The sequence below is a fragment of the Sebastes fasciatus genome, chromosome 5 (genome assembly GCF_043250625.1).
Source record: "Sebastes fasciatus isolate fSebFas1 chromosome 5, fSebFas1.pri, whole genome shotgun sequence".
In the NCBI taxonomy this organism is placed as follows: Eukaryota; Metazoa; Chordata; class Actinopteri; order Perciformes; family Sebastidae; genus Sebastes; species Sebastes fasciatus.
The window spans coordinates 38,828,901-38,842,640 of NC_133799.1; the positions used below are offsets into that span (position 1 = coordinate 38,828,901).

General features: G+C 40.1%; 1 protein-coding gene across 7 annotated transcripts in view; it reads right to left on the reverse strand.

Annotated features, from left to right (window-relative positions):
• lpp (LIM domain containing preferred translocation partner in lipoma) overlaps positions 1-13,740 on the reverse strand; it is a 231,385-nt gene that overhangs the window by 92,398 nt on the left and 125,247 nt on the right. For all 7 annotated transcript variants that reach the window (XM_074636656.1, XM_074636655.1, XM_074636659.1 and 4 more), the window contains one exon: positions 2,413-3,006. In XM_074636656.1, coding sequence (XP_074492757.1) covers positions 2,413-3,006 — 594 coding nt within the window. The remainder of the gene's footprint in view (positions 1-2,412; positions 3,007-13,740) is intronic.

Genomic DNA, 13,740 nt, shown 5'->3' on the forward strand with positions numbered 1-13,740 from the left:
TTGAGGGCCAGCTATAGCAAAACTGTATCGAACATCAAAAAACCTTGGTTCAGAGATGTTCTGTATCAAATCGAGGGACAATTGCTCTAAATTTGTAGGAGGAGTAGCAAAAAATCTGATTCAGTCAAAATTCTAATTGGCGGAAAATCAGTCTAGACGCAAATGGGCGTGGCTTATATAGATAGATGCTTCTGGACCCACAAAATCCAGGAAAAAACATCATTTATTTTTGAGACCTACGGTTCAAAAGTTGCAGGCCAAAACATAAAGTAAATTGTTATAGCGCCTCTATCTGGCCAAAGTGCACCACATTTGACACTGCACTCCCTTGGGTCCTGAGCAATACACCCGCCAAGTGTGAAGTCGATGGGATATGCGGTTCTTGGGATATGTGAATAACACACAGAAGGACAGACAGACAGAGATTCCCTTAGTTAGATATAGTTCAATCCATTCTTTCTACTTTTGCTCTTGTGTTTTGGGTTCGGCATGTGATTCCAAAGCTTGCCTGCCTAGCTACTGTTGCTAAGCTATGATTGGACAATCACTGTTTGTTTGGACTTTTAGATCATTTAACCTTGACTAACTAAATCATAACCACGCACACATACAAGACTTATAACACAGTAGCATAAAATACACTTGTGTTTTTACCTTTAGATTTTTGGACTTTGGACTAATTCCACTTTCATACAATTAAATGGAAAAAATAAATGAACCTTAAGTAATGAGCTTAGAGTTGCAATGCACAGTGGGTAGATAATATATACAGTACACATGCATATGAGCTGCTGTTTATGAGACAAAAGAAATCAGATGGTGTAAACCCCCAACAGAGAAGATCTTTCAAAAATTCATAAAGGTTAAAACAACTGTTTACCCTGCACATTTCAATGGAAGAAGGCAAGCTGCTCTCTATTGCATTGCCATCCAATGCTGCGCATATGTATGCATACTGTACACACATTTATACTCCCAAATGTGCAGTAGAGTAAAAACCACCCTGACACACCACACACACACACACACACACATTTCTACTTTATCAAATAGTATATAACATGACTGAAAAGATGCCACAAAGAAAGAACTGACATGGAATTACTACACCAAAAACAAAAACTGTTTTTTCAGGCCAGAGATGAGGGTCAACACTTCATTGACAGGCGGATTTGATGAAGTGATTTCAGCCATGCAAATTTTATACTGGAGTAAATCAAAGTTTGTTATTTACTAGGGCTGTCAAAGTTAATACAATAATAACGTGAATGCAAACTTGTTTTAACGCCACTAATTTTTTTAACGCATTGATGCAACTTACGATTTTTAGGTTGTAACGGGCTCCGTTTTAAAGCTAGTAGTAAAGTTAGTAGTGAAGCTACTGGCATTACATGAAACTAGGAAACCTAAGGAACCCATTGGTACCAACCATGTCACACTAGCTTGTCGGGAAGGAGAATAAATAACGCTCCAAACTTACGGTAAATTTTGGCGAGGAAAAACTGCCATGGTCATTTTCAATGGGGTCCTTTGACCTCTGACCTCAAGACATGTGAACGAGAATGGGTTCTATGGGATTTTAATTGATTTCCAACAATAAATATATACATACATTTGCATAATGCAAGCATATTTGCCCAAATCTCTCTTTAAGGTACATTTTGAATAGATAAACATTGTGTGATTAATTTGCGATCAATCGCAATAAACTATGGACAATCATGCGATTAACCCGGATTAAATATTTGAATTGACTGACAGCCATATTATTTAGCTTTTGATTCTACATGGTCAAACCCTCAACTATTGTCAAAGAATCTAAGTAGCAACTAAAATGACAGAGTTTTGGATACAAAAGGCCGAAGTTAGTTTCTTCCCATGGTGTCTGGGCTCAGTCCTTGAGATAGAGGAGCTCAAATATCCCCGACAGATTTGAAGACTCACTGCTACGCTTTGACAAGAGCAGGTTGAGGTGGCTCAAGCACCCAATCAGGACGCCTCACAGACTCCTCCCAGTGGAGGTATTCCAGGGATATCTAATTGGGAAGAAGCCCCAGGGCAAATCTAGAACACGCTGGAGGGATTAAATATCCCAGTTGCCCTGTGAAGGCCTCGGGATTCACCAGTAGGAGCTGGGAGACGTGGCTGGGGAAATGGATGCCTTGGCTAGTTTGCTTAGCCCAATGACACCATTCCGGAGTATGAAACGGGGCAGAAAATGATGAAAAGGGTAGATGGAATGAAGAATGGATGGATAAAAGGGTGGACTGATTGTTGCCTCAGCCACAACTATGGTAATATATTTCTATTATAACAAATATGTTGTTTTTTTCCCAGCTATATGTCGACAATTACTAAAAAATTATGGCAACTGATGGAGTAGGTTGTATGTGTGATGAAATACGTCCTTACCTTTGGTGGAACAGCTGGTCCAGCAGTGTAGGGAACCAAGCTTGGTGGTACATCTGTGATGTAGGTCTTTCTGGGGCCTGGAGGTTGGTATGCTTGGGCGGGGACCGGCTCAGGTCTCCTGGAGCTTAAGCCACCTACTTGGGGTACTCCTGGATGGTGCTGTTCTTGATATGCACCCTGGGCCATCTGGGAGAAGCCAGGCTGTGGTGGTCCATAGGCAAAGTCGGGACCTTTGGGCTGGGCAGGCATGTACTGCACCTGCGCAGGGCTGCGAATGGGCTGCTGGCCATAATGGTGCCCCATTGGGGCTTGATGCTGGGGGCCGGGCTGGGCCGACCTCACCTGGACATTGAAGGTGGGCTGGCTCGGGGTTGAAGCTGTAGCGTAGGAGGCCGGGACAGGCTGAGGGGCTGTGTGGCTTTGAGGCTTGGTGGGGCTGGCAGAGGAAGGGGGGATGGACGAGACTCCCCCAGGAGCCTGAGGTTTGGGCGTAGACTTCAGGGTGGCAGTCAGAGGCGGCTGGGTTGGAATGACCATTCGCTTGTAGCCAGTCACTGGAGCGCTGGGGGTGGAGGCTGCCGAGGATCCAGAGTTCTGAAAAACAGCAGAAAAGTTTAGCTAGGTTAAATCGAACAACCAAATAACTAAATTCCACTACTGCTCAATGAAAGACAAAGACTTAGAACAACTAATCTCAGAACAATACATTTAAAAAGCTAATGTCAGCATCAACAAGCTCACAATAACAATCCAAAGGCTTTACCATGTTCATCATCTTACTTTAGCATGCTATCACTTCCTAATCAACAATTACGGCTTTCAAAGTTAATGCGATAACGCGTTAACGCAAATTCATTTTAACACCACTAATTTCTTTAACGCAACTTGCGATTTATAGGTTATATCTGGCTCATTTTTAAAGATATAGTGAAGATACTGGTATCATATGAAACTAGAAAAAAAACTAAGGAGTCCATTGGTACCAACCATGTCAGACTAGCTTGTCGCGAAGGAGGCTAAATAATGCAACAAACTTGCGCTAAATTTTGGTAAAGAAAAACTGGCATGGCCATTTTCAATGGGGTCCTTTGACCTCTGGCCTCCAGATGTGTGAATGTAAATGGGTTCTATGGGTACCCACGAGTCTCCCCTTTACAGACATGCCCACTTTATGATAATCACATGCAGTTTGGGGCAAGTCATAGTCAAGTCAGCACACTGACACACTGACAGCTGTTGTTGCCTGTTGGGCTGCAGTTTGCCATGTTATGATTGGAGCATATTGTTTTATGCTAAATGCAGTACCTGTGAGGGTTTCTGGACAATATCTGTCATTGTTTTGTGTTGTTCATTGATTCCCAATAATAAATATATACATACATTTGCATAAAGCAGCAGATTTTCCCACTCCCATGTTAATAAGAATATTAAATACTTGAGAAATCTCCCTTTAAGGTACATTTAGAACAGATAAAAAAATGTGTGATTAATCATGATTAACTACTTTAATCGATTGACAGCCCTAATAGCAATAAATACAAAGTACAACTGAGGCTGATGGGAATGCCATTAGTTTTGCAGGTATTTGGTGATAAACCAAAATATTGGACAACTTGAAATTTTGACCTGATAACACAGCTAGATGAAAAGTCACCGAAGTTATTACAACTCATGTGTGTGTGTAGTAGAATTCATGACAATCCCTCCAAAAGTTGTTGAGATATTTCGCTCACAAGCATGAATGTTAACCTCATAGTGGTGCCAGAGGAAAAGTCAGGGGATCCCCAAAGTTAACAGGATTCATCCTCTGGGGACCACAAATATGAACAAAAAAATTCATGGAAATCCATTCATCAGTTGTTGAGGGATTTCAGTCTGGAACAACAGATAAACATGGTCATCCTTGGAGCCATGCTGCTAGCATTGCTAAAAACAAAGTGTAACTGGCAAGTTACCCTAACAGGACACTGAAAACAGTTGTATTCAACAGCTATTTACTGATACTGTGGTTTACGCTCAAATGATTATCCACCCTGCCTCCCCAGAGTCAATTACAAGGCTACCTCGACAGCAGAGGCTCCGCACCATCCACGACCACCCATAATCTATGGCTAATAAAGCAGGTTGGGAAGGGATAAATTGTTTGGTAGAGGACGCCATGACAGCAGATTGGCAATGGCACATGACACTTGTGCTGACTCTAGATTCCTTGGACGGGAAAGACGTTAAATCACTGAGATTTGTGGCGCTGGTGTTCCTGGGAAGAGGCGGCTGTAAAGCAGCAACACAAGCCATTGCAGGGATTCTCACCGTCTGAGCAACTATGGCATTTTGATCTAATGTCTAATGGTTACATTTGATGCACAGGCCAAACTATAACAAAATATAGTAGCGAATTACAACGCAACTTTCACTCAGATGTCAGAGGCTTCTGCCCTGAGTGTGTCTCATGTAAGTAATAATTGTTTTTCACTACCACTACATATCGGTGTCAGACGTTCAGCCAGTCTAAAAAGGGTCTATCATTAACCTTGGATGGCCTTATTAGGTTATTGCCTCAAGACAAAATCAGAGTCAATTACTAAATTTGCAGCACTAGGGGAACAAAAATGAACACTTGTAGTCTTTAGACCCTTTGCAACTCAGTTTCATGAGATGTCTTCTAAATTGGGGCAGAGCAACAATTCCAATCGATTTCCCTTAAAAGTTGATCAAAGCCTACTGCGCAGCCATGCCCCATATAGCTATGTTTTCCTGCACCGCTACACTAGACTGTAATTCCTTGCTTAAATTGAATAAGACACACTTGTGTTGTAATTCGATCAGTGAAAAACTATGCAGTGAAATTCAAGTCTGTGATCCCAATAATGTGTTGAGATAAAAAAAGAATTCCAAGTTTTGGTAAAAGAGGTGCATGCATCAACTTTGTGTAAATCCCATCTAATCTAAGACAGAGGGGAACCCCTAAGGAACCATTAAAAGCTCCAGAAAATATTTGCTGCTCTCACTCTGATTTCTGTCTCAGTGATTAGTGCTGATGTTTATTTCAAAAGTGTGTCTGTCTGCATATGTATGGAAAAATCTCCACTATGCCCTTTAGGAAGTTAAATTACTTAATTTAAATGTTTCATGGGTTTTAAATACTCTAGATTATTAATTTATCTCTAAGGCCCCAGAACCTACAGTAGCATTTAGTTAGCAGAGCACTGGAAATGCAAATTGCCCCCCTCAAAATAATTATACTGTCATGGTGCATTTTCCACAAATTACATTAAGAGAATGGATTCAAGCCTTTCTGAGGGTGATGAAACTAATGGAATGCATACAACCTGAACTAAAATGTCTGTGTAGTGTTATCGTTTTAGCTGCTGCATGCCTTTGACCTGTCAGTGCTAATGAGTGGTCTGAGATACGACGTGAAGAGGTTGATAGGCAGGACACGGACAATATGTAGTTATAATGTCACTTTCTCTTATTAATAAGAAAATGTTTCTAATATAGACCGATATATTATGGCAGCATATTGCTTCTATCATGACAGAAAATATATTGCTCAGTTTTTTTGCTCAGTTATTGCGTGAAAAAATAGTTTTAACAAGATTCTTTACAGAATAGACTCAACATATTTTTCATTTTATGATGACATATTTATTTTTTATTACTACATACCAATTACGTTGTTATAAAAAACATTTTATTTTGTTATATCCATAGACTGTATATAAGAAATGGACATAGTCACCATGACGTCACCTAATGGTGGTTTTTGTCTGTCGCCATTTTGGTTTTTGGCCGTCGCCAGGATGTTTTTTTGGAACCAGAAGTGACATGAGAGGTTGGAGCTAAGTACAACCGAACGCTGAAGAAGACATTTTTAGGTGACCAAAATGTTACAATTAACATGTTACTCTTGAACTAAAAATGAACTGAAAGGGTTAAAGTTCTAAGACGAAAACACAGACAACTCGCAGACCGGACAACGCCGTGGTAGCTAAAGCATCCCCTGCTTTATGGTCTATTTGACTCTAAATGGGACCATCATTTACTAAATGAACATCATGCTGTATTGAAGAAGACTTGAAACTAGAGATTGAGACCATAAACTCATGTTTACAATGTTTACTGAGGTCAGAAATCAAGTGAGCAATACATCAAGTGAGAAGTACACTGTTACACAGAACTCTGCACACATTAAAAAATTTGTTAATAAATGTAACTAAATGTTGTTAGTTTACAGTTTGCTATTTGAGACCGATTTGGACAACCCAATTCTGTAACACGATTATATAATCATATCATCACAATAAAATTCCAAGGTTGATAAAATCGGTATTGATTATTGTTATTAGTCCTATTACTACTTTATATGCTTTATTACACTGCTGTTGTGCTATTATTGTGGTTGTTGTGCACCCAACCGGTTGAGGCAGATTGCCGCCCACCCAGGGCCGGGTTCTGCCCCAGGTTTCTACCCGTTAAAGGGGAGTTTTTTCTTGCCACTGTCCATAAGAATGCATGCTCATGGGGGATCTCTTGTTTCTCTTGACCTGCTCTATATGAAAAGCGTCTCGAGATAACTTCTGTTATGATTTGACGCAATATAAGAGTAAATTGAATTGAATTAAAAGATGATATTGAATTATTGCAGAATACTAATTCTAAATTACAAGGCTTGTTTACATGCACCTAATCAGATGTCATAACTAATAATTCACTAAAGTCTTTTTGTGTGAATCTAGAAGGTTGACCTAAGATATAGGATCATACTGTGTCGTTGTCTCCGACAACCCCTCCATACACAAACACAACACGCACAGTTTTAGAAAAGTTTTCCCTAACACCGTCAGAAAAGTGAACCCTCACTCTACACTGTGATTCAGACTGACTTTGCAAACAACTTAAGTGTGAAATTTCACAGAGACTCTCAAGAAAACCTTTTGACACATTAAAAAAGATTAGGAGAGACTATACAAGCCTTAGGGGGCTGAGTAAAACTGTTAACTTTGCATTTCAAACCACAAGGGTGGGGGGATTTTTTTTTTTAAGGAAGCTTGGGGAAAACCCCTAAAGAGGGAGAAGTTCTGCATCTTTTCAGACTCATCTAAGACCTTGGATATTTTTCTCTCAACTTTATCCTGCTCCTTATTCATACAAAGCGACCTTTGGCTCGACTGTCCATTTGCATCTTTCTATTTCAGCACTTGCACTATGACCGTGGAAGAATTCCCAGTCAACACTAAAGCATCCACTAATCTTCCCTCCACTTTTAGTCGCCTTGTCTCGGCACAATCAGGCACAATAGTCACATTTAACAATCCGTCAGCCTCAATACAGTCATGCAATTGAGGGTATCAATTTGCTTCCTAAAATAGTTGAAGATAAGGCACATTAAATATGATTAAATAATGTCTCTGTGGAACATGGCGAGACCTCTAGCTGTTCTTTCCGTTTATAGATAAGTGTGTTATACACATATTGCCAACTTTTCGCTCTGCCTATCTTATATCTGCATATCTGATTCTTTGTTGTTTTTTTTGCTCCTTCAAGTGATAGTTACATGACAACCCTCGCCTTTCACAAGTGAGGATTGCAACACTGTTTTCACCCATGCCATATAAATTAGAATACATTTTGCTGGGTGCCCTGTATAATATTTGTCGTGAAATACTGCCACTGTGACCGGTGTTATTACCACTAATTATATCATGGTATTACATGTAACTGTAGTCACACTCTGTCCTTTGAGAAGCAATGCTTTTATTTGTATTTAATTAAAATGCATTCTTTATAATAATGAAGCAACTACTTACAATTATATTAATAACGAGAGTGTCGCAATTTATTCCTTATTTTTATGCACATTTTCAGTTTGAGTAGAAATGCTGTTAATAAAAAAAAACAAAGTTGAAATATTCCACCAAAAGTTTTTATGCTTGGCTTCACAGACAGAAAGTGAAGTCAAAATATCCTGATACGAGAGCTGCCATCTTGACATTTTGACCTCATTTGGAGCCAGAGTCTGCGCACTAGTGATCGGGGGCTGGAGCCCTGGTATCGAGGTCCCGCCCACACACCCACTCGAGCCAATCACGAGCCGAGCACAGCTTGCTAACATGAGCCACCTAGCTGCTTTGTTAGCACCGCGGTAGCTGTTTGGCTAGAAAGACACAACAGCTAACCATAATATCTAATGAGATACATTTATGATCATATTGACACATGTTCTATTAAACACACTGGTGACGGTTACATCTCCTCTCTCGTACAATTCCTGAGCCTCCTGGTTTGAAGCTGACTACTTCACTCAGAGCAGCTTTTTATCACAGCTGTCAATCATGATGTCTCACCTCCTTTTTATAGCATCAAATAACTAATAAAAAGCAAACTTATCAGACAAATTAACACTTGGACATACATCAGCGTGATAAGAACTACCTAAAATGAGAGAAACCATCTTTGGGGAAAAATTATTTGACGTATACTTTTACTTTTTAGTTTGGCCCATGTCCCATCCACTAACGTGGAGGGGGGCGGAATTTATGACCTACTGTATACTGCAGCCAGCCACCAGGGGGCAATCCTGATGTTTTGGCTTGGCTCAGGTGGAAAAGCTGATGTATCGATAAAAACAAAATGAAACAAAGTACAATATTGCAAAAGGCAATATTTCTCTGTATGGGTACATCTGGCCTAACCTGGATATGACCTGAGTCTTTGGATCTGTTACATTTAAATCTGCAGAGTTGAAAATATTCATAAAGTACATCCTAAACTTTACACTTGAGAGTCGGCCTGTAAAAGAATGCGAAATCAAACATTATCTGAGGATGTGGGAACAGTTTAGATTCAAGATTACTGGCACTGCCGTGGAAGAGAACTCATGTGGGTTTTGAAGCTGAAATAAAAAGTCAACATTTCCACAGAATCAGTAACCAATTCTCCAAGTAGTTTCTCTTGATAATATCACAGCTATGATATTTGTTCTGTGGCTTCTAAGGTTTATCATTTTTACATGCACAGACTGAAAAGGACACATTGATGCACAAAAAATATTTTTCAGTAGATACATACAGTATTTCATATTTGCCAAACACTAGGGCTGGGTATCGGTACTCGATACCTTTAGGGTATTGACCAAAATAACCCAGTACCACATAGTATTGGAACTTCTCCAGTCAAACGATACCTGCAATCTATCCTTTTTGTGCCCAGATCTAGAAAAAGATTTGTATGGTTTTGCTCGCAGCCAATCACCGCAAGCGTAATTCGATGTAATGCAACGTCTGATTGGCCCACTACCGCAGCAGCGACAACCCATACAGGGTCGTGTCCAGAAGGTAACTCACAATTTGCAAAACTCTCGCAAGATGGTTAAGGTTAGGCATTAACCTTGAATAGTTAAGGTTAGGCATTGACCTTGAATGGTTAAGGTTAGGCATTGACCTTGAATGGTTAAGGTTAGGCATTGACCTTGAATAGTTAAGGTTAGGCATTGACCTTGAATGGTTAAGGTTAGGCATTGACCTTGAATGGTTAAGGTTAGGCATTGACCTTGAATGGTTAAGGTTAGGCATTGACCTTGAATAGTTAAGGTTAGGCATTGACCTTGAATGGTTAAGGTTAGGCATTGACCTTGAATAGTTAAGGTTAGGCATTGACCTTGAATGGTTAAGTTTAGGCATCGATCTTGAATAGTTAAGGTTAGGCATTGACCTTGAATTGTTAAGGTTAAGCATTGACCTTGAATGGTTAACCTTGAAAAGTTAAGGTTAGGCATTGACCTTGAATGGTTATGGTTAGGAATTGACCTTGAATGGTTAAGGTTAAGCATTGACCTTGAATAGTTATGGTTAGGCATTGACCTTGAATAGTTAAGGTTAGGCATTGACCTTGAATGGTTAAGGTTAGGCATTGACCTTGAATAGTTAAGGTTAGGCATTGACCTTGAATGGTTAAGTTTAGGCATCGATCTTGAATAGTTAAGGTTAGGCATTGACCTTGAATTGTTAAGGTTAAGCATTGACCTTGAATGGTTAACCTTGAAAAGTTAAGGTTAGGCATTGACCTTGAATGGTTATGGTTAGGAATTGACCTTGAATGGTTAAGGTTAAGCATTGACCTTGAATAGTTATGGTTAGGCATTGACCTTGAATAGTTAAGGTTAGGCATTGACCTTGAATGGTTAAGGTTAGGCATTGACCTTGAATAGTTAAGGTTAGGCATTGACCTTGAATGGTTAAGTTTAGGCATCGATCTTGAATAGTTAAGGTTAGGCATTGACCTTGAATTGTTAAGGTTAAGCATTGACCTTGAATGGTTAACCTTGAAAAGTTAAGGTTAGGCATTGACCTTGAATGGTTATGGTTAGGAATTGACCTTGAATGGTTAAGGTTAAGCATTGACCTTGAATAGTTATGGTTAGGCATTGACCTTGAATAGTTAAGGTTAGGAATTGATCTTGAAGAGTTAAGGTTAGGCATTGACCTTGAATAGTTAAGGTTAGGCATTGATCTTGAATAGTTAAGGTTAGGCATTGACCTTGAATGGTTAACCTTGAAAAGTTAAGGTTTAGCATTGACCTTGAATGGTTAAGGTTATGCATTGATCTTGAATAGTTAAGGTTAGGCATTGATCTTGAATACTTAAGGTTAGGCATTGATCTTGAAGAGTTAAGGTAAGGCATTAACAGCGCTAACAGAGCTATCAGATTTAATCTGGAGGGGAACCGGAGGATGGGCGTTACGTTTCCACGACAACGCGTTCCCACTACCGTTATCAGCGGTAACTGTATGTGCAGTGTGGCAGCAATTAGCTAGCCAGTGGGACACACACAGCTTCCATTCACACGATGGGTATTGAATAGGGGTGTGACGAAATATCGTGCCATGAAATATCGCAATATAAAAACGTGACGATATGCGATATATCGTCGAGACGAAAAACTGGATCACGATATCAGGGCATAATAGGTACTACGTACATATGGGGCTCCGGGGCTGAAGCTGCAGCCTCTCGGGGTACAACTCATGCGCAGTAAAATCTGGTCTGCCCTCGCCGAAATTGAACCAATCAATCGTAGCGCACGGCCGCAGCTTCTGTGTCGGAGCTCCACACACATCAACACACACACAGCGCAGTCAGTGAACAGCTGATCAGAGAGGCCGCGGTGGAGATGAGTTGACGCTACGCTCGTTGCTGTAAGTAAGTGCAATAAAACTTTGCAAGTGTAAAGCAAAGATACGTTGTTACACCTGTTCAACAAGCATAAACAAGATGAAACGGTTACATGCAACATGAAGGCATGTTGGCATTGTCATTTTATAAACGATACCCAGCCCTAGCCAAATCTGATATCGATATTTTGTAGTTTCAAAAATCCGATAATCTATCGGCCAATAATACATATTTTTCACATACACTCATATACAAATATACAATGTCAATAAGGATCCCTTATATTTGTTTTGGTTTTTTAATTGTGACCAAGAAACTTACTAAACAGGCCATTTTATAGTGTAAAAATCTAGTTGTCAGTGCTCTTTGGTGGACAAACTAACAGTGTTGGCATTTCTGTACTGCAATTTGTTACTCATCGGCCAACAGATACACAGATACCAATATGAGCTTTAATGGGCCGGTTCATTGCTCTAGCTCTATTTTAAAAACCATCATGATGGTTCATAATGACTGAATTAGTACATTTGCAACAGTCCTACTGTGTCATTTGGAATATCAAAAGGTCATGCAGAGCTTAAACAAAGAAACATGACAGATTTTGCAATTTTGCCTCTTCAAAATGGCAACGTATTTTTTTCAGTCCGTGATGTATTATACAGAAATTAGAGACACATTTAAAATACAGGGCAGAGATATGAATATGAATACATAGAATGAGTCAGGTAGCAGACATGACGAGACAACCCGAAGACGATGTAATGATGTACATTAAGTCCATGTTTCAAAATTCACAGTTATGTAATCCCCTAAAAAAACTGGGTTTCAGAAAAAAATATGTAATATTTCTAGTATGATGTAATAACATCATATAAAGTAGGGCGTATTACTCACTGATGCAACTAACAAATCTTTTTCTGGGCTACTGTGTGAAGAAGAAAAAGAAAGACCCCGAGAGTCACCGATCGTGGCACTTCTGCAGGCTATCTTTACAAAAGAGGGAAATGTGTGTTTTGTCTCACTCACACAGCAGAAACTAATTGTTTCATTCACCTCCTGCAGTACCACAGGCCAGTCTCTCACCACACAACCCTGACTCATCCCTATAATGAGCTTTTTTTTTCATGCACTTGTGACCCGTCCTGCTTCTGGAGGTGAAATACTGCTCAGTTGAAAATGTCCATCGCTTACAGTATGTCGATATCATCAATCCTAGAGACGGGCAACTGTAACTGGTCTCTCAGAGGCTGTGTGTGTGTTTGTTTGTGTGTGTGTGTGTGTGTGTTTGTGTGTGTGGACTGTAAGCTTGCACATGTTTTTGGGAAGATGGATAATGTGCAATGACAGCAGTTGATGGTAAGCCTTTTAGCATTGTTGCTAGGACTTCATGATGTGAAGAGGCAGGTTATATTGACTGTCACAGCTTCCTGGCTCAAACTAAATTTCTCATTGGTTCACCCTGTTAATAAAAGACAAAGGGGTGATACTATGCAGTTTATTTGACTAACAAACATTGACGGAACACATCGAGTGCCCGAAGGCATGCTCCTCTCTCCACAGTTGGCTGCCCCTGTCAAAACTCAGAACCTGCTGCCAGATTGACCTTAAGGTCAATGGGTGCCACCGGCGCTGTGCCAACATCTCTGCTCCACGCAGCAACAAAGCAATCAAAGAGAATAGCAGCGTATAACACAAACAAGAGACGAAAAAAAGTTCAACACCACCGAGCCCTATCATTGCAGAGCTGGAGTGTCATCTTGATGCGGCTCTGGCAGCTCATGGAGATAAGCTGCACCAACACGCGATCGCACAATCGCGGCGTCAGAGCCCTGAAGGGTTAAAATATCCATTGCAAAAAATAGTTGCCCTCAGCTTTGACCTTTTATAAGAAATAAAGGAGGCTGGTTAGCATACCAGTGTCATCATGCCTATGACAGCAGCAGAAGCTGGAAACAGTTAAAGCCAACATTCCTCAGCTAACTGTCACTGTTGAATAGAAATCCGGATTTTATGATCTGTACATTTGTTTTGTTTAACTTTGTCCTTAACAACATAGCAGTGGCTGACCGTTCATTTTCCTGACTGATTGACCTTAACGTTCACTGGAAACCATAACTAAAATGTAATGTACATTATTACATGTGTTCCCGACTG